Source organism: Coloeus monedula (genome assembly GCF_965178545.1).
Source record: "Coloeus monedula genome assembly, chromosome: 1".
Lineage (NCBI taxonomy): Eukaryota > Metazoa > Chordata > Aves > Passeriformes > Corvidae > Coloeus > Coloeus monedula.
The window spans coordinates 32789500-32811611 of NC_138781.1; the positions used below are offsets into that span (position 1 = coordinate 32789500).

Genomic DNA, 22112 nt, shown 5'->3' on the forward strand with positions numbered 1-22112 from the left:
GGACAACACCCCGGCGCGGGGCTGCCCGTGCCCACGGGCGCCGCACAGACCTCCCGGATCCGCGCGTTTCTCAGCCGCCGGTGCGGAGCGTGCTGCGGGCGAGCCGCCCGCCTGCCGCCCCCTTCCCTCCGCCTGCCTCCCGCCTGTCCCCCGCCTGTCTCCCCCCGTCCCCCACCTTTCTCCCGCCTTCCCCCCGCCTGCCCCCGTCCTGTCCCCCCCTCGTCCCCCACCTTTCCCCCGCCTGCCTCCCGGTGCCTCCCGGTGCCTCCCGCCCGCAGTTCTCCGTGCGCGGGCGACGCCCGGCGCTCCCGGGGCCCTGCCCTCTCCCAGCGCCCGGCCCCGGGCGGCCCAGCGGGCATGGAGCGGCTGCAGGTGGATGCGCAGGCTCTGGAGGAGTACGCGGAGTACCGGCGGTGAGGGCGCAGGGGCGGCGCGGTGGGGCGGGGGCCGGGCGCTTCCAGCCGGCCCAAGGGTGCCGGCGGCAGCCGTGTCGCGATTCCTGCGGGAGGCGTGCTCGCCCCCGGCCCTCCTGAATTGGCTGCTTCGGGGGCTGCGGCGGCTTCGTTGAGCCACACGCAGCGGCCGCCGTTCAGTGTCGCAGTCGGAGCTGCCGTGGCTGGTGTGCCCTGGAGAGGACACGCTGCAAACCTTGGCTGTCAGCAGTGAAGTCACGCATCGTCCCTCTCATCCGGGCCCGCCCGGCAGCGTGTCTGTGCGATGTGCTGTGAGAGGCCATCTGGTCTGCTAGTGGCATCCCTGCCCACGGCAGGGGCGTTGGAATTAGGTGGTCTCTAAGGTCCCGTCCGATCCAAGCCAATATTTGATAATCTGCCAGCCGTACTGCTCTTTCAGAATACAAGGACTTCTGTGCATCACGAATTCCAAGTTTTGCATTGTATAAATCCCTTATACTGCTGCATGTCTTTGCTAATCTTGTCAGCAGTCCTCTCGACAGGCTGAACAAAAATAAACACAGTCATTGTGCTGAGATGAAGTCTTAATTTAGTTTAGGAAAACCTTGAGTAAAACACGAGAGGAAAGCACAGTGGTATTTCTTACATAAGATGTGCAGTGATTCAGTGGGTGTTGGCTGGGTTGACATGCAAATGATAACGTGTTGGCACATTATTCTGGTGCTGCACAGTGCTGGCAGTGCACAAATCCACAGAATATTTGGCAAAGAATCACTCATTCAGTGTGTTTTAGCATATCCAAGAAAGAATAACTGAAATATTTACAGACATTATTAAAATCACTTTCAGCATAGGTAAGTGCTGCAGTTAAGTCTCAACTCTATTTTACGTATTTTATGTATTGTCATTAATTGTTTCCATAAATGCAGAATTTGGATGCTGCTCCAGAGTTCCAGCTATTCATTGCCCTTGAATTTGAACATAGTGATAGCTTTAACAAATGGGCCTGTCTGAACTGAGGGTACAGCTCCCACCAACTTCAGCTGCAGAAACTGGCATAGTCTTCTTGCAAATCAGAAGACAGCTTGGATGTGTTGTTTGTTGCTTTGGTGGCAGTGTGGTTACCTGCTTGCAGTTGAATACTCAGACTATACTAAGATTAATCTCCTGATACAAGTTTGCAGTATAGTTGGGAGTAGATGAGTGAAGTGGCTTGTCAGAGGTTAGTCAAGAAGTCTGAGGCAGGGTTGGCTGGCTACATGACCCTTGATGCTCATTGCTTTTTTTGCCAAAAGAACCGTTGGTAGTTTGCTGTATTAATTTTTTCCTTTTCTCTTAGAACTGGTTTTCAGTCCATCAGAACAAATTTTTTAAAAGAGCATTATTCAAAAAATATTCTCTAAAAATCAGCTATAGGTCTGTTAAATTATTAGAACAGTAATAGGAAATAAAAGATTTATTTTGCATTTACAGAAGAAGTGCTGCTATATATTATTTGAAAAAAAATATCTGGAGAAACCTACTTTTATTGTCTTCATTTTCTTATGGCTTTTTTCATGTCGTGTATACAGAATTGTAGGTGATGATGATGGAGGAAAGCTCTTTTCTCCTGAGGAATACGAGGAGTACAAAAGAAAAGTATTACCAGCTCGGCTACAGAACAGGTTGTACGTCAGCTGGAGATCACCAACTGGTATGGACTGTAAGCTTGTAGGACCAGAGACACTGTGCTTTTGCACTCACCGGTGGGTAGTTTCCCTTCTTTTACACTTCAATATTTTTAAAAATCAAGAAAATGTGAAATATTCCCAGACACATTACAGTAGCACATAGGCAAGTTTATTTAAGGTTTAAGGCTTGAGAAAATTAGGTTTTAAATAGTAAGAACTGTTTGTAAATGTAAATGCCAATATATTTTTGAGACCAAAATGATTTTGTAGTCTCAATAAATTCAGCTGTAAGGCATGAGTTAATGTAGATCAGATTGATTATAGTAGTGCTCTCAAAATGAAACATAAGGATATGTGGTATTTATATAAAGAATAGATGTAAAAGCACCTGATGTTATGCACTTAATTGAAAATTAACAATTAACAATATAATTAAAACTGCTTCAAAACCAAACTTGTCAAGTAAATTATAAGCCTTTCAGTTAGCTATCTGATAAATGCTAACAAAGTTATAAAAGTTATTATTTTTCCTGTTACAGGTATAAACAACACAAAACTGACTATGAGGTGCTTCCCAAAGAGCGGCCTATCTGTGTGCCTTGCAGAGTGAAACGCTGCCCGTGCCAGTCCTACCAGTTTGTGCCCCTGAATGGCACCCAGCCCACCCGCTGCCGCTGCAAACACTTCGCTGATCAGCACAGTGCAGCACCTGGGTTTCCCTGTAACTCCTGTAAGTTACTGCTGGGCTTGCAGCACCCTTTGCCAGGAAACTCAACAGGAACAGCATGTGAGGGATCTATGTTCTGCCCCGGGTGTTGGGTGTGTGCTGCACTTGTCACCGATGTGCGTTTTCATCCTTGAGGAAGGATGAGAAGTGGGAAGGAAGACAGCAGCTTTTGCACAGGAGGGTTTAGGACAACATCCTTAGTTTCCTCAGGTCCTGTGAAGGAGTTTAAATCTCTGAATGCTTCAGATAGTGCTTATGGAGACGGATGCCTGAAGATACACAACATGAAAGCACCCTGTTTGCAGTTTGTCACTTCCAGCTGCATGCCCGTGCCTTTTCTACCTGAACTTGGTAATTTGAGAGAGAGAAGTGTTGATCTTCATTCCTCTATTGCCTAGTTTGACTATAACATTAATATATTTTTATATCTTCTCTCAACTCAGCAGGAAGTAGTACTCTGTTCCCAAATAATACTAATGCTAGCACTCTAACAAAGCAGTTCATGAGTATATACATTGTGGGTCCAGAAATGCAAATGGAAATGGAGTTTCAGCAAGATCTTAGAGAAGGGATTAAGAGGAAGCTTTTTACTACAGTTGTTTGAGGTTAATGTAGTGAAACAGCAGTAATTATTAACCACAGGAAATAAATAAAGCACAAAGATGTTTTAGTTTGAAACCTCAAATTACATAAGATGAAGAGGGTTTTTTTGCTAGAATTCTGTGCTGTTACTAAATTTCTTTCATGGAATGTCTCTATTTTGTACAGAGAAAACTGTAAGCAACTTTTGCTGGTTGAGCATCATATCCCACAGAATAAACCATAGAATACCTTTATGACAGCCTTTCAAGAATTTGCCCTAAGTACTGTGAAAATCTTAAATATGCAGCTGGATTATTCAGGCTGAATCCATAGAACACAGTGTTTTCAATATTAATATATATAATGCCTTTTGTTTACTGTTCCTCAAAAATACCAGACACTTCTGAGGGCTTCACAGATTTCCTAGCGAAGTGCCAAGAATTGCTTCTCTTTTGGACTTGTGTTGTTTTAATATAATGATATTAGTCTTGTCCAGCGTGGATAAATCTAATATGATAGATAAGTTATAACTGAAAACCTTAACTGCTTGTTGCTCTGTATATATTGCATATACTGTGTTCTGTGTCCAAACACAGAGTTCTGTTTCTGAGGAGTACCCAAAATAATATGAAAAAACCTTTAATGTTTCCAAAAATGTGATCAACATATGGCACAAGACTTAAACGAAATCTTTCCTGGTGCTCGACAAAATGAACTGTGAGTTGGAAGCAGGGTAATTTGAATAATGAAACATTTGCAACATCACTTCCTCAATTTACTGGTCACATTGCTCCAGAGGGGCTTTGATGACGGTTTTAGATGTAGCTAGAGCAGACACGTCACTTCACTCTGTTTCTGAATGTTCCATGACATTTGTATAAATATTTCAGTTACATCCTGTGGCTGTGTAAGCTTAAAAAACCCCTGAAAGTCAGTCTAATGATAATCTTATATAGAACCTGTTTTGTTGCTTCCACAGTCTCTATTTGCTACTGAGAAAATTTTGCTAATTTTAAAAGACAATTAAATTGTGATTTCTGTAATAAATTGTGATATGAAGTTTCTTAGCCATGCGACATCGACACATGCTATACACCTTTGGAGGGAATGGTGCCAAAATGCTGGCAGGTTGTCAGCTTTACCCAGTGTCAGAACTTCTTTTCCTTTTATTCATTGTAAGTGGATGGAGAGGGGTGTTGCTAATGACAATGGACACAAGTTGCAACATAGGAAATACAGTTAGATATCAGAAAAGAAATTTCTGATCCAGCACTGGTCCAGGCTGCTCAGAGAGGCAGAATCTCCATCCTTAGAGGTGCTTGAAACGTGTCCCAGTAAGAGCCTGCCACTGGATGGCCTTCATGATCTAATCCCAAGAGTCCTCCTTTCTCTTTTGTACGGTCTTTTCATACAGCTGGATGCTCAAGTTCCATCACCGTCTCACTCATTTTTTGTTTCTTAGGTTCCAGGTGCTCAGGCTTTCATAGCTGCTTTACCTGTGCATGTGGTCAGCCAGCATATGCTCATGAAACAGTCGTGGAAACAAAAGAGGAGCGCTTAGCCCAAGGGAAGCCTGTGGGGCATGATGTTCCTTACGCTGCTATGGGAGGACTAACTGGTTTTAGTTCTCTCGCAGAAGGCTACATGAGGCTTGATGACAGTGGAATAGGTATGTGCAGCTGACCTGAGGTGAAATTTTAATTCCCCACCTAAGTTTTGAAAAGTACTACATCAAAATAGATTTTCAAAGTTTGAAGGCAAATTGGATCAATAGGAGTAGGACTGCAGAAAGACTGTTCCTTTCCAGCTGTCCTCAGGTGTTAAGGGATCAAGTTGTCCCACTCCCTGTAGTGAGTTGATAAAAAACTCTTTTTCAGCAATTCTGGTGTTCAACCTAGTTGCTTCTGGTTGAAATGCAGCACATCTGTAGAAAGAACCTCTAACTTCTAATACTTCCTGTAACCTAATACTTCCACGTTCTATTTATGTTAGTCCTTTAGCCTAATACTACCCAGGTATTTCTTGGTTATATATTTACAGCATTTTTGTTTTCAAACTCAAAGGTTAATAGCTGTTCAGCATAAAAAAAATGAGGTAATTGGTAGAACTTTTTAACAGACACATTAGTTGGTCTTGACACTTTTTCTGCTCTGTGATTTTGTGTCATTTAATAACGCACATTTTGTCCTGAAATACTGTTTTATCTATTATTGCCACATACACATTATTTATTTTTAAAATTCTGATCTGGATTCCTGGATTTGTCTGAAGTTTAGAAACTACAACATTACTGTAGTAATTGAAGAAACAAAGCTTTTCACTCCTTTTGAAGCCATCCTTGTAATGCTTTTGTTAACTCTAGTTTATGGGGTCTGTGCTGAGAGTTGTAGATATGAATCTGTAACCTTGTTTTGACCCCATCATGTGTATTAGGACTATATCTCCTGGAGTTAATTATTGTTTTCATTCAACTTATTTTCTAACAGGTGGTCCTTCTGCTGCACTTTTAGAAGCCCCTATTACTAGCACGGATCATCCATTTCTAAAAGCATTTCAGGGGCCTTCGAGTTCTGCTCAAACCATGCCGCAAATAGCAGGTGATGTATAAGTAGGATAATACTGTTATACAAAAAGAATTTAATATAAAGTTAATTGATTTTATTAATGAATTGAAAGATGCTCAGGGCATTAAAATGAGTATTGAAGCCTTGCTATGTGATAAGTTAGTATGACATTCATGTACTTCAAATGCTTAGAATAACTTAATCCTTGCTATTTTTGCTTGTGATGTGTTTTTTTGCCTTAAATTATTTTTTTCTTAGGGTTTGTTATCTTTTCCATTAATGGTGTCATGTATTCATTGGATCAATTTTTAAAATTCTTAATTCCTCTTAGAAGTTCATCATGTCTGAATGGGTTGTACATATTCAGCACACCTGTGAAACTGCCATCTGCCAGCAAGCTTTTTCTACGTGGGATTGTGGATCACTTACACTTACGTCCCTTATTTAGTACAACAAGTTAGCAATTACTATAGCTGTTGAACTCCTTTAAGACAATTAATAATAGGTGCAAGCCTAGACTAAAAAGGTTTCTCTTTGGTCCCAGTTGCTGGGTTTTGTGCTTGCCTGTAAAGCTGAGTTCCCATTTTAAATGGGTTTTGCCAAATGTAAAACAACTAATGGAATAGCAAGTATCATTAATGAAAAAAGGGGTTTTGTTTTTTGTTTATGTTTTGTTTTTCAGGTAGTTCAAGGGCCACAGGGCAAGTTTCTCATGGAAAACAATCAGAAGCTGATGACATGGCTTACTTTGAAAAACGTTATCAGGAACGGGCAAGTTACTACATTTATTGCTTAATTTAAATACACTTTCAAAGAGGATATCTAAAACTGCGAAATGTATTATTTAAGTGGCATATAAATGCATCATATAATTCCTTCTCAATTCCTGAGAAAGCTAGCTTCTTAACATAAATTTTTAAATAGAGTTATGAGCTATTACAGGATTTCAGAGATCAGTCATGTGTGGGATAGCATTTACCTTAACCAGGCAGATTTTAATTGAGGTAACTCTCTATTACAGAAAACCAAAACATTTTACTATGTGGCAAAAAGAAACAACAGTGCAGACTCATGGAAACTCCCCAGTGACATTTAGGACTGTGTGTTTGCTACTTCGGTTCTAAAACTTTATAATGTTCCTTTTTTTTTAATGAATGTCTGCGTAAATTTGGCTAAATCTGATAGGGTAAATGATCTGTATCACTCACTTACAGGTGCCTCCTCCACCTCACTGACTACCTTCAATTTAAATGCCCTGCAGTGTAGGTTATTCACATGTTTAAATACCTATTCTTTCTGCACATTAGCCCTTTAGCTCCACCATCTCAGCTGAAGTATGTCTCGACTGTTTATGAATTCTTTCGTAAGGCAATGATGCAGAATTAACTTTTAAAATCTAAACTCTTTTGCTGTTTTGCTTGCTGGCTTGCAGCAAGGTGTTTGTAAAGGAGAAGGCTGTTCTAGCTTTGTGAAATTTTAAATAATTTTCTTTGTTTTGTAAATAATTGCAAAAATATGGACGGATGTTACAAATATTACACTGGTTCATAGAAAACATCGAATTCAAATTTGTCTGTTTCTTTTTTCTCCCAAGATTTTATTTTCTTTGCAAAAGGTTGTAGGAATTTTAGATAAAAACCTCAAGCCTCCAAATAGGGAAAAGTGGTTTAAAATGCATTTCTGTGTAGACCAACAACATTTTCTTAGCAGTGAGTTCATTTTTAGACAGCTGAATGAGGTCTTGTTTCCTTTTGATTTTATTTTATGGTAGGAAAAAGCATATTAATTCTTTTTTCTTGCATTTTTGATAGCAGCATGTGTGTTAGATGAGATGCAAAAGTCTCCACATCCTTTTTATATAATTGCTCTAAATATGATTTCATTTACTAGTGTAACAATACTTGAGAAAAACCGTAGCTTCTAAAACCAACAGATACATTTGTTTGGATTAATAGTCTTACTACAGAAGTGGCAGAGTGGGACATGTACGTGTTGATAGATTTTACCACGCTGTAAGAGCCTGCTGTGTAGGAAAGATCTTACAAGAGGAAGTCATGGCATTGTGGGTCAGCGGGGAAACACTGAGATGAAGGTTCAGCTCCGTTCCTGTGCGGTTTTGTGTGTGCTGGTTCGTCTAGCTGAGTCTGTTAGACATCTGCAATAAAACTGCTCTACCTTTCATTGACATAGAGATAAACCCGTGAACATTTGTGAGAGACACTGGCCTTGAGAGATTCTTAAATCCCTAGATTGCCATTATCAGAGATAAGGCAGCCCTGGTTTCAATAGGGAGGAGCTGCAGCGCCATGCAAGTGCTGCTTTGTCCTGTGGTACAAATGTAAGCAGTGCTAGGTTGGGATAACAATGTTGTGTACCTTTGTCCACTGCATGTATCACCCCGGAAAATTTGTGGCTGAATGTAGAAATTTAATATTGCATTGCTAGCCAGCTTGCAAATCAATGTTTGAACCACTGCTGGTGTCTTTTTTTGTTACAGCTGAAAATGGAGAAAGCTGCTAAACGGAATGAGAGGAATCCAGTGCCATCAAAGAAGCCATGAGATTAATAAATATTTATTTATTATTTGGCACATTGTTCATTATTACATTGAGTATCTTTCTCTGTGCCTCCCCGCATACTTGTATTTATTTATTTATTTATTCCGTTGTTTTGTTCCTTTGCTGAAATTAATTTAAAATTATCTTGTTGTAATAAAATTGGTTTCTTTAATCAATGTGTTTCTAATCTCCAGAACTGTTACACAGATATTTCTTTGAGAATGGAGAAGCGTATTTAGAGAGTTGCAGAACTGTTATTTAAGGTCTGAGAGAGCAACCTTGTGTTTAAATATTAGGTTGTAGGAGGGCAAAGAAAAGATATGTCTTATTCTTAGACTTTCATTATATATTTTCTTTATTTGTAGAGTCCTTTAAACTTATCTTTCTTATGGATTTTTATGTGGTGAGATTTGTTCTGTTAATACTGACAATTTAATATTTTCTTTAAATATTTTCCCCCTTTCTGTTGATTTCATTGCCTTGACATAAAATTCAAACATACCCGTCTTCTCTCACACTTCTGCAGTCTCTGTTCCTACCACCATATAAATATTAAAAAAAAAGTCATTCTGTACACTTGCAAACCCGTTTCCACACTTATGAGCTACTTGAAGGGATCTTGCTGGTATACTTTATCCCAGATCTCTTTGGTGATACAATTCTCCCAATTCTTTTTGTCTGTCACTGTCCATAACAATTATTACACTAAACTTCTGAAAACCTTAAGTGGAAATGGATATATTATTTATAGCATGTAAAGCAACAATTGCATACTGTTTGGTACAAACTTATTTATCCAACAGATTCATCCTGTCTAACCCAACAAAGACTGGATCATCTCAAGATGTGCTTTTGTATTCTTTGTCCATATTCACAGCTGTGGCAACATAGGTTGTATCAAAGGTAATGGGCAGGAAAATATAAAATTTAGTGATTGTGTGGTGGTTTAATTCTGCAAAGCAGCACAGCAAGAACTTGGAACAGAGTAACTGGCACGGAGTGCAGCTTAGGAGGCAAAAGCAAAGCCTGAGTTAACTTATTCTCCTTTGAGAACAGAGAGGTGTAAGTCAGTTTGTTCTTAAAAATACCTGAAGATGTCTCTTGGGTTGGAAACTTTACGGGGGTGGGGGGATGTGTACTGAGACAAGACAGCAAGAATTGGGAGAAGCCTACAAAGCTTTATTTCCCATTGGAAATAATGCCTCTATGTGCCTGATGGGCAAAGGAAAAGAGGTGGGTTTGAAGGCATTTATTGCAGGGCAACTTGGTTTCTGTTCAGGTATCAGCTGCAGTGTCGGGGCTCAGTTTTAAGGGAGCCTTTTACCTTAACTCTGACCTATACTGCCGCTACTGCAGATGCCAATCAGAGAGGCTAATCTGCTACTTTAACTTAAATGCACGATGCATCAAAGTGTCTAATTAATGCTTTGAAAGTACCTTTACTGTTAAATTCTACAGTTACATGCTGCTTTAGCCTAATAAATGAAAGTACTGATTTGAGCTCCCTCTTCTGGCCCTGGCAGGCAATCTATTCTACACATCCTCTGCTTGGTCTTGAAAATAAATGGGGTTTTCACAGTGTAATCACAAGAAACAAACAAATACAAATAGCATTCATAAAGAAAGGTAAATAAAAATACAGGAAAAAATTATCTCTGTCTTTCAAAGAGATTATTACAAGCTTAATAGTGGAAGTTCGCTCCAGTTTCCTACTTATTTCCATGACTTTACCCATGAGGGAATGCAGTTCTGGAAATCTATGCGTGTCTTGCAGCAGTGAGCTTTCTCACAGCAAAATATTGCTAAAGAGAGAGGTTTTAATAATTACAAAAAGCTTTTATTTGTGGGGTTTTTTGATACTGATAACATAACTTTCAGGAAATAATGTAATTTTTTACATCTTGAATTGACAATATTTGTCTGTTATTTGTCTGCCAAATTCAGTTCTACTAAACTGTACTTTGATCATCACAAACTGGTTTTACTAAGGTAATTAAAAAAAATTTATTCTGTGCTTTAACTTTTTTGATGTTGCCACTCTAAAGATAAAAAAAGTCATCACATTTATTTGATGATATTTAGTTTTAGTTGGAAAACAGGTTCAATCATAAAAATATCAATGGCATTAAATATTGCTTAGGAGTTCTGACCACTTTTCACTCATGTTGATGATGCCCAAGGAAAAGAAACTCTCTGTCCTTACTAGAAGGCATGTTTTTGACTTCTTAGTATTTGCATAGTACTTTTTGCTGAAATTTTATTGGCATCTATACATGAAAAACCAGCTACAATATATCTCATAACTTTGCTGGCTGTGAAAACTGGATACTGATGTCATATCTTAAGTGAAATTTAACTTTATCCTAAAAACCAATAATCATTTTGTAGGATCACAACTGCAACCACCAATTCTATTGAAAAATTTCTTTATACATCTGTTAGAAAAGAATTTTTTTTTTTAATTATGAAAGCAGAGAGCAAATGCTAGTGTGTGTGCCATTAGCAGTGTTCATTAAATAAAGAGCTTGGTTTAACAGGTACTCGCTGATGGTTTGTTTTCCTGAGAGCAGCCATGAACTTTGAACAAAATATCATGGGACAGATAAGTTACCAATTCATCTGTGCGATTTATTGGGCGGGCGTATAGCTGTCGTTCAGCTGGAAGCATTAACTGTTTCTGACCCTAATCCAAGGAATCAGGCACGGGGAAAAGGGTTTGTTCTCATCCACACGAGTGCTCTAAGCCGTTAAAGCCTAATTGCACAGGCCCTGGGCAATGCTTAAGCATGTCTTATTTTTAAAATAGGTGGCTTTCAAGTCAGTGTTTTGCCATTATTACAACTTTCCTAGAGTGTGCAACAGCATTTTATCACTAGTTTTGATCATCCTGTGGAAAGGCTTAGATGCACCTTATGTTTATGATAGTGGACACTGGTCAGTGATCCTAAGTGGAGAGTGAGGAGCTCCTCCCCATTCCGTGTGTTTCTGTGCTAAATACAAACCACATCTGTCTATCTCAGGTTCGGGAGCGAGGGGAACGCGACGTGTGAATTCACAACCAGTAATGGCATCCGTGCAGTTACTTTGTCAAGTTGTCAGTGTCTTTACAGCATGTTGTGCATACTAAATGGTTGGCAGGTCTCATGACTGTATGTCCCCGAGCCTCTCTAGAAGTAGTTTGTAGCCATGTGGCCTAAGAAAAGAGACAACTTTGCAAGCAGTGATAGTATTTGTTCTTAGCACAAATATAATTGAAAAAAATCCAACAAAGGTTTTCCAGTCTAAAAGACCTTGCACAGGTGTACCTGTCATGGGGTTTTTTGTAACTAAATATACTATTTTTGTCTGGAGGCCTACTCTTGTTTTGGAGCCTTTAGCATCTCTCTTCTGGTAGAAGGAATTGTTACTTGCTTTACACTGGTTTTAGCTCTGATTTTATATTCACTGTACCCATACTGACATGGCTGGGCACTGATCCCACGGGCTCCTTTAGTTACCTCCCTAGGGAAGGTCCCAGGCTCAGCCATAACCTGTCACCTGTGTGATGCTGTGTCACAAGCAGAATGGAAGGCTCACACAGAGGTTATTAGTTGACTCACAAGGTGCAGAAAGGACCCCCTTTCTTTCTGAACTCCTCAGAGAGGAGTCTAGGTGGGACTGGGTCCAATCTTAGCCCCATACCCAGTCAACAGTTTATGTCTAAAGGATTATACAGGTGTAATTGGACCTTTGTACAACTTTGTCCTGCAGAATTAAGGATGTCAAACCAGATATATTTATATAAAATATTTAGTTTATTATGATAATAATTAGATGAAAATATCTTAATCATAATTATTTACTCCACAGGGTAGAAGCTGTAACTACTAGCACAGTCTAGTGCACTGTTTTTAAGCAATATTGGAGCAATTTCAGGAAAGCTAGCAAAAGCAATTAATAAGTAGAGATTGATTTGTCACACCAAAGACCGTGGGCAAATCTCTTTTGCTCAGCCTTGAGAAATAACCTTGAGAGGCAACCCCAACCCAAAAGAGGATCTCCACACACACTCCAAGAAGGGTCAGAAGACCCTGCCATTAAAGAGTGGGACTGGTCACGCAGATGTGTCCAGGCCAGCTGTGTCAGTTCAGCAGCTTTAGATAAGTTATCAGTAGTATCACTTTTTTGTTCCTTTATCAGGCACTTCACCAGGCCAGCTACATCTTCACCTCACTCTCAGGATGTTTAACTTTGGAGCTAATGAGTCAGTCTGTTTTCAGCATTATTCAACACCAAAAGCAGCATGGATAGCTTTACAAATAGGGCTGTGTTAAAGTTGGTTTACTCCATTCCAGACAGAGTATCCTGTTACACACTGGCTGAGCACAGTTCAAAACTATTTGATTCTCACTGAGGTGTTTAATCTTATCCTCCCTCTCCCAGCAAGTTTCTGTTTAAGTGAGAAAAAAAGATAACATTTAATTTTGGAAAAAGAAAAATAATCTAATTCAGATTTCAGAATTCCAAGTACTGTTATTCCCCTTCAAATTTACATCAGTTATTCTTTTCTGAAATGTCACAAAGAATTGTTCATCAAATGAACACATGATGAATGAGAATCTGTTGCACAAATAAGTTTGTAACTATGCTTCCTTGAATATTTGGTAGGCCAAAAAATTAAATAAATTGAGAGATAAAATATTTGTTGTTGATTGAAGAATACTATAGGAGGCAGTCGGAGTCCTGCTGGGAGTTGATCTCCTGCCCTAAAATTGTCAATTTTTGTGTAGATGGGCAAGAGGATGTTGGAAGGGGGGAGTGAGAAAAAGTAAATTCTCCCCAGAATTAATAGTTTTCTTTAATGTGAGGGTTGTAGCAAGCAGAGGGAAAAATCCAGGAGTGCCACAGGTTGCCTTTCCTCTTTGGTCTGCTGGCTAATTGGTGTGCGCATATCGGTCAGAATCTGTGTAGCTTTGAGCCAGCTGGAGGAGGTAATGCTGGTCGTCATGTCCCCAGTAGGAATTTGGGGAGGTGGGCCAAACTTTACTCACTCTGTTTATGGAATAACTTTTGCTAATAAGGGGGTTTTTACATGTAATAGTCATAGGTAATTATCCTTTGGGTTCTCTTTCTGGCATTCTGAGACTCAGAGTGTTTTCTTTAATATTGTAAAGTAGAGAGGTTAGGAATGTGCTTCTAAGGTTATTGAAATGTTCCGTTGCATAGGTGTTTTCTTTCCAGCTCCAAACTCTGGATCCTTTCCTTTGAATTACAGGTAGAATGTTGTCTACCAAAAGCCATGTTTCTGGAATTGTCCTGGTTTCACAGTGGTTCAGATACCAAGTTATAACTGCAGAAACGATGCTTCTCTCAGCCAACCCAAACCCCGAGTCTTGCATGTAAGGAGAATGAGGGGTGTGCCAGAACTGCTGTCTCCCTTGATTAAGGAGAGAAAGAGAATGGATACCACACACATGCTAACATTTGTGAGAAAGGATTGATAAGTAAGATTTGCATACTGCTAGCTGGTAATTAAACTGCTAAAAATGTTCATTGCAAACTATTTCTCTGAGGTACATTACCTGTCCTGATCTGATTCATTAATTCTTGGAAGAAGATGAGACCTGGCTTGCAAACGCACCTAAAATTATAAAGACTGAAAGCTCAAGGTGGGGCATTACTTGTCTTAACAGCAGTGCCACTGTTTTGATTTAATTTTTGGCTGTTGTAAGCCATCAAGCATCTATGAAAAATGACAGCTAATAACTTGTGTTCTCTCTCCACACTTTGAATGTCAGTAAATGTAACGACTTCTTGAAAACAAGTTGTGCGTTGACTGAAGCATGTCCTAGGACTAACAGTTTTTGGCAAACTTGGTTTTAGTAAGGTAAGTAGTTTGTGTATGTGTGGAGTTTGTTTTTCACCTGGATGTAAAAGCTTTTGTTCTATGCAACCACTTTTTAAGGTACTTGCTTGATCTTTGATTGTGCTGGGGGTTATATTCTCTTAAGTTCTCTTCAAGAAATGTTGGGTCTCCTAAAGAAAAAACTTGTTTTGTGTGAGCAAATCTTGCTGCACTCCACAATTCTGTAAAATTATGGAAACACTGTTTTGGGTTTTCTTAACATTCAGGAAATACTACAAGAAGGTAATATACAAAATGCTGAATTCTTTTTCTTTGTCCAGTATACATTATGGGCTTTCTTTAACAACAGAGCAATGCTTTTTTAAGAAAAATGGTTCTTTACTCCATCTCAAGAAGGGAAACAGATCTTTTAAAAACCTCTAATGTTGAATGTGCTGGACAAAGTACTCTTGAGAAGACAAAAAGGACATATTTAGCAGCAGTTCTATGACAAGCATAACAAGGGTGATGGCAGCTTTTGGTTTTGTGTGCAAGCTACTGGTGGTTCTGCCTAATGCAAACTAAGCCAAAATTAAAAGATGTGTCTGAACTTTTTGTGTGTGTAGGTAAATGACTTTCTACATTCTTCTTGGGAAAGGAAAAAAACCAACCCTGCATGTTTATTTTGTGACTGGCCTGTTCCTTTGTCAGGTGTATTAAGCTGTCAGTGTCAATAAAATGTTGTAGCAACACATTAAGAGAAAAACCATGTGAAGCTGCTGTGTAATGTGTTGGTGTTTTTCCAGTCACAAAATTTTCTTTGATCTATTGTTTTTAGATTAGAGGATTATGTTTTTGAAGCATTAGCATATGTTTTACGAGCGATAGGATATCAAATGCATTACTTTTTTTCCATAGTGCTGTGGGGATATTTAAAGGAAAGTGTAAAAATAAGATCTGTATTCCATTCCACAAATACCAGTTTGAGGTATGCTTATATTTTCCCAATGGTATTCCTGATATTTTTTTTCCTAATTTCCTGATTTCTAATTTCCCTAATTTCCAAATTTATGGCGGCTGTTTTTCTGAAGACAGATGTTGGTAGAGCAACAGATTAACAGTGAACAGGCGGGAACTGTTTTATTAAAGTTTTTAATTGTATTTCAGTTCTACATATGAAATGATAGTAATAAATGAATCTTTCTCTTTTTGAAACCGGCTACATGAATGTATTTAAAAGCAGTGAATATACATGTGGGACACAAATTCAAGTGACCTGTAATTTAAAAAAATTCTAATGAGAAGACTGAAAAACATGACATATTTGCAAAGTGCTGTTTGTATCCCTTGATAAAGAGATTCACTAGTGGTAGTTAATGTTGGTAAGCAATGTAATTTAATTTCAAAACTTCTGACTGATGAAAATGGTAGGCTTTGTGTGACATGTTAGCACTGATGGAAATGACCTAAAAGAGCTGCTAATTGGCATTAGGAGACTGATGCAGAGGGCTAGTAGTTCCTACTTAAAATGTTACTGTCTAGGCAGGCTGTTTGGCATGGAAACATTAGACTACATTGCACGTCATGAAGAAAGTCTTCTACACTGCTTCTTAATTGTAGCCTTTAGAGAAAAAAATTGCCAGCAGAGATCTGTTCTGTTACTTAAAGTTTTGTCACTAAGCTTTTAGACAAATGCCAGTGTAAGAGATTCCTCTCAGTTCCTTCCTCTGAAGGGTATCTGGCCTTAGTATGGAAGATTCTGATCTCTGCAGCATGCTTATATTCTAGTAGTTGTCAGTGCACATTTCTGTAAGAGGTTTGCATAATCTCTGCTGATTTGTATATTATCTTACTAAGCAGTATCAGGCAACTGTGGAAATTCTTAAATTCTGAATAGACTAAACATATTTAAAATTCCACCAAACTTGTGATGTCCGAGTGTTGATGAGAAGTACAGGCTCTGGGCACTGCAGATACCAGCTGATCTGAACTTAAACATGTGTGACCAGGTGAGTAACAAGTTTTAAAGCATTTAGATCACACGACATGTAGCAGATGTTTGCAAATACCGACGCAGTGTTCCCTCGAGGAGTTGTCTGTTTAACTGAAAGCAGAGCAGGCTGGGAAGGACTGTCTGATCTGTTGCCATGAACATACTCTAGAAATTAAATGGTTTTGTCAAAAATGGTTCAGGTTGTGCTGGGAAAGTGATTTTTAGAGTATGATTTGCCTCAGGTCTATTTCTGGCTGACCCAAGTTCTTTTGGTGCCCAGAAAACAAAGTACTTCTGCTTCTTCCCCTTCTGAGGAAAAGAAGTCCTCCCTTGGTCACAGAAGCTTAGTTGAAAGTCAAGATTGTAGGACATTAGGCCTCTAGTCAGACTTTGCAGTGATAGGCAATGCAGTGATGCTTATTTTAGCATCTGTGTAATTTCCACAGGCTTGTCCTTGCGGCTTTTGGTATCTCTCCCCTCTTTATTTATCTCTATTAAAAACTCACTGGACACAAATACGGATTGTAAAAGCATACTTGCCTACCAGGACAGACATATTATGGTGATTTGGTTGGGTGGGAATGTAACAATGTGTGCTTATATGAAATAAAGCCAGCTATCACAGTTTGAAGCAAGCTTTAGGGGATAACGGTTTCTCTGCAACTTGTAATTACATTGACAAGAGGTGCTGCTAAGTTGGCAGATACAGCTGTTGTCAGAAATCTTTTTAAAGAGACTTGTCCCGCAGTTGCTAGGATTGCCATGGCAACAGGCTGCTGAGGAAAATGCTTGTGGGTGGGAAAAACGGTACTTGGCATTCATAAAGTTGAGATGGTGTAAAGAGTATGGTGTTCTCCAAAAACACTTGTTTAGAATTTGCTAATGTTCCGTAATTTGAGCTTCTTGAAAATTTTAATGAATCACCTGCGGGCACACCCTTCCACATACCAGCACAGTTTCCAATTCTGGTTTAAAGTTAGATCATTTAGGCAAGTCTGTGCTATTAACGAATACTAATATGAAACTAGGTGCTCTTCAAAGTAGTCTAAATTTATAGTAAAATGCCTCATACTGAATTATTTTGATACTCTGTTTTTTGAGTTACAGTTGTGCTGTGAATCTGATTTTAAAAAAGGAAGAGGGCTTTTGGGGTTATTTTTGACGCACTGTGTTGAGATACTTTTATGTACAAAGCTGCCCTGACTAGCCTGAGCAGGCAGCAGCCAGCAGACTTTCTGTTCCATTTCTGTATGTTTTGCACATCACAGACATTTTTGGGCTGGCATGCCTGAGAAGGAAACAAGCTGGGATGTAACCAAAGCCATACAGGTGAGGATGGAGTCCATGTGGGGTGTAGTGGAGTTTTGGTAGTTTATAGTATCGTCACAGTACTCAGATTGCTTCACATCACTCTTTTTTGTTACAGAAACAACTTTTAGGGTAGAGATCCCACACACTAACCCTAGCGTGCTTTGGCTTATTTACTAGATGGGAGATTTGAGCTACAAAGGACCTTGACTTTTCCAGATCTTGTATTATAAGTGTGTATTTTAAGATATAAGTGTATTGTTAGACAGCTTGTGGATGAAAAAGACTTCTGAGTTAGTGACTGGGAAAACACAAAGGGTTTTCTGTAAATTATGTATTTTTAAAATTAATTATTCTTGATTTATTTTTTAAAAGGAAAAGATGCTAGCTTCTACCTCAGTGCCAGACACCAGGTTGGCACACAAACACCAGATCAGAAGTTGTCTGAAGAGAAACAAGTTCTCAGAAGGGAGAGTGTAAATCTTTTGCAGAGGGAGAAGGAGCTAGAACTGAAGGTTCAAGAGCTGAAATGTAAACTTCAGGTATGGGGAAATGCAAAGTGGACACTCCTCACTGCGAGTGTTTCTGACAATACCTCTGTGTTGTGTCTCATCATACTGCAGTTCAGCTGTGGATTGCTGTTTGGAACACAGAAGGATTAAGCTGGTTGAGTGAACACTTGTCTTGCCCTGGTCCAGGAGATGCAGTCACAGTGTGTTAGCACATATTTTGCAGTCCACTTGGTGTATGTACTGGCCTGCCACCACACTTGACGCAGCTTCTGGTTTGGATGTACGTGTTCAGTTTTACCATGGAATCACTTTGTGATTAAAAATGTGCTTTTGTGTAAGGATGTAATCTTTGCCTGGCTTTTTCTTTTTCCCTACATAGGGGGAAAAACAGATTTCTGTGTGTTTGGCTAAGAATTCCTAAGCATCACAGAATGCTGTGGAATTTTAGAGTATTTCCTTAACTGCTGCCTAATAAAATGGATGCTTTTGTTTCTTTCCTGGCATTATCTGAGAAGCACAGTACTTACTAATAGTTAGTGATATGGCTAAAAAGGATGTGAATTATTTAAAGTGTGATAAACAGCAGGAATATGAAGAGATTGTGTGAAAAGATGTTATGTTTGCATGAATTCAGAAAAATGCTGTACAAACAACAGATATGAAAGGAAAATCTGCCTCTGTGTAAATCCCTTTGGCGTCCCCCAAACCTGAACTTGCACTCAGCTGTTTCTTTTTCTTGCAGACTAAAACTAGTCATAACCAGCTTGGCTATCTGCTTAACTTTTCCTAAAAGATCTATGTTTCTACATAAACCAGACTGTCATTGCATGGATCCTCCATCCACTGAAGATTCAATGTTTGTGCACTTCTGTGCAAACTAAATTGCCACAGAACAAATGTTTGCAACTAAGAAAAGATATTTGAATGTAAGGAAATCTTACACACAGTCTGATGATGTTTTGAAAAGACTGTTTTCTACAAATTTTAATTACTATTTTGTTTTGAATGCAATTAAATTACTTTGAATGAAAAGGTTGTGGATACTCTCTTAAGTGAGAAAATATTTGCTCACTGCTAAAAACACTATGGTAGGCAATGATTTATTTGAGAAGGGTGATTTGTGATGGTGGTGGCAGCTTTGAGTGGTACTTACAGTGCCATCATAAGACTTCGGATGTACATCTGAAAATACAAAATTATTTAAATCCTTCCATTTTTTTGTTTGGTGTGTTTGTTTTTCTGTTGGCATTCTTGGTTTTGTTGTTTGTTCTAATATCATATAAGTGAGCCTGAAAGGCTAACAACATTTAAAGACTGTTTCAATACCTAAAGGGGACTTTATAAAAACATCTCTGTGGAATGAGAGCAAGAGTTTTAAATTTAGGTTGCCCCTTGAGGGATATAGCCTGATGTGGTGTTTGGGCTTTTTCTTGGGTCAAGAATATCCCTTATTTTGTTGTAAGAATATTCCTTGTAGGAACGTCAGGCTGGCTGTACATAGAGTGAGAGTTTTGCTGCACTGCTTTGACGTGTGGCAGTGATGGGAGTGAGGAGTTTAATGAGGCCCTGGACTTGATATCCCTGAACTAATGGGTGGGAATTTTCAGCTGGGGAAGAAAAAATTCCATGTTTTCTGGAGACTTGCTAGCAAATGGGGAGTAGTTGGAGAAATGCAGTGCTGAAATGAGAGGAAGGAAATTAACCATTAACCTTTACAAAACTATTAAAGAAAATAAAATTATTCTCATTGGTTTGTATGTCTTTGTAGGCATTTTGTTAGTGTTTTGAGGAGGGCCAGCTCTGTGTGTGTTTATCTCTAGTTTTCAAAAGTCTAGACTGTGATCTGTGTGTTAGTAGGGCTGGTTGGCTGTTGTGACTCTTGATGTATCTTTCCCTGACTTTGTTGAAATGCTGCTCCAAAAATGATAAATAATTCATAGAGAAGGAAGCATCTAAGAAAACTGCTGAAAGCTTTGAACAAACCCTACATACTTATATTAAAATAAAAATGAGAATTTTGGCTGTTAGGGTGAAAGCATCGATAAAATCTAGGTATGGGTTTTTTTTCTAAAACTGGACTATTAATCATTGCCTTGCTTATCTCTTGAAGCCATGCCTGCTTTTTTTGTTTCCCAGAAGTTTAATTTTCTTAGTTTTCTAAGAAAAATACAGTGTTGCATGTATGGAGAGGGGAGTATTTCCCAAAAGCATGGCTGAAACCTGATTTTTTTGTCAGCTCGTTTTGGAATTTGCATTATCTGCCTTTCAGTGCTTATCAGATGACTTTGGTTCCCTTCTACTCCTTTACTAGAAGAGCTTTCAACTCTATCTCCAAGGAAGATGCTAATTAGTAAATGCATCTAGCTGCTAGAAGTAACTGGGTAGTCAGAGTTCCTTGGGTGTTTGCATTGCTGTGAGAGGTATATCTCTTTGGGTAGCCCAAATCACTTTGCTAGTTTTAAAAGAAGAGGCAGAAGTGCAGTGGGAAGAGACTTGAAATAGAAGTGACCATCAGCTCCTTTAAGAGGGAAAGTGTATACTGGAATATGTGTGTGTGAAAGATGAGTTAAAGAAATTACCAAGAGAGGAAATAGGACAAAAGGGTAATTAGGGGCGGGAGGGAATTGCCATGTACAACCTGGTCAATAGTGAGGCATAATTAATGTATTTTTGGTGCTTCCTCATTGCTTTAAAAAAAAAAGAAAAAGAAAAACAAATGATTTAACAGCTGCATGAGACAAATTGCTGCTGCTACCTTTTGAAAGAAACTAAATTATTAACATGACAGGTGTTATCTGAAAATCTGTAAGTTCAAGGGGCCTGAATAGAGTTAATTTTAAACTGCTTGAGTTGTGGAAAAAAAAATCATGGCAAAATGTTGTTTCCTCCTTACAACTCAGGCACCACAAATAAGAACAATTGTTTTGGGGAACAGTTCTCACAAGCCATAAAAGTGGTTACAAAAATTTGTCTCACTGTTCTGTGTTCCTTGGAAAAATTGCACAAGACTTAGAGTATGACTTAACTCAAAAGAGGATTTAATTATGCAGAAATGTGGTATGTTGGAATTACTGTTTTTTTAGAAACCAGAATTTAACGGCTATTGACATTATTTTGGTTTTATAAGTGTAACCAGACAGCATCCGCACAGCATGAAAACATCTGTCCTTTGCTAAATAACATCAAAAGCTTTGCTACCTTTGCCACAACCGATGTATTTGTGCAGTTTTATTTTTTGTGTGTGTTAAACCTAGACTTCTTGACTCCCTTTCTTTTGTAAAGAAATATAAGGAAATCAGAACAAGGTAACTAAAAGGTTTCTGTTCTGCGACAGTTAGAAACCGCTTCAGCTGCGCAGCTTCAGTGCCTGTCCTCAAAAGCATAATGCCACCACTTCGTGTGTGCTCCCCTCCTATGGGGAAGCGCAGGGGGAGCGGGCTGGGAATGCGGTGGGATGGGAAGATGGATTTGTACAGGGGGAAGCTGCCATCTAGTGCAACTTCTCTGGAGGCACAGACCTGAAGAAAGCTGCCGGCGTGTGCTGCATAGCGGTGTGGTAAGGATGGGGCTGGGCTGCTGTCGGGAGCGGAGTGGTTCCCCCGCCTGTGGCAGGCGCTGTGGAAAGGCAGGGAAGGGATGGTAGTTGTGCATTTGGGAGAATGACAGCGAATACGTTGTGGCTATTTTCAGCTATAACCTAACCCACTTTAAATGTGTTTGCTTAAGAAGCTTTGCTGTTTTATACTGAATTTAACAGCTTGTGAAGCGGACTAGAAAATAATGAGCTAAGAGGAGAACCCAAGTAAATTCTGGTTTTGTTGCTTGTGAAGGGAAAACATCTAGAGCATGACATACATTTGATTGCTATTGGAAAAAAGAAATTATTTTTTTTGCTAAGCCCCAATTTCATTGTTTAAACTTGGTAACATTAAGGTAAGTGTTAACAAGCAGGTGCATTTTT

General features: G+C 39.2%; 1 protein-coding gene across 1 annotated transcript; it reads left to right on the top strand.

The window, feature by feature from the left end:
* Positions 1-357: 357 nt before the first annotated feature.
* On the top strand, positions 358-8516 carry FAM221A (family with sequence similarity 221 member A; the record flags this gene model as incomplete). Its single annotated transcript, XM_082277262.1, has 7 exons — positions 358-413; positions 1985-2158; positions 2623-2813; positions 4855-5061; positions 5879-5989; positions 6639-6727; positions 8454-8516. The coding sequence occupies 7 exons, from the start codon at positions 358-360 to the stop codon at positions 8514-8516; spliced, it is 891 nt and encodes a 296-aa protein (XP_082133388.1).
* Between the last annotated feature and the right edge of the window lie 13596 nt (positions 8517-22112).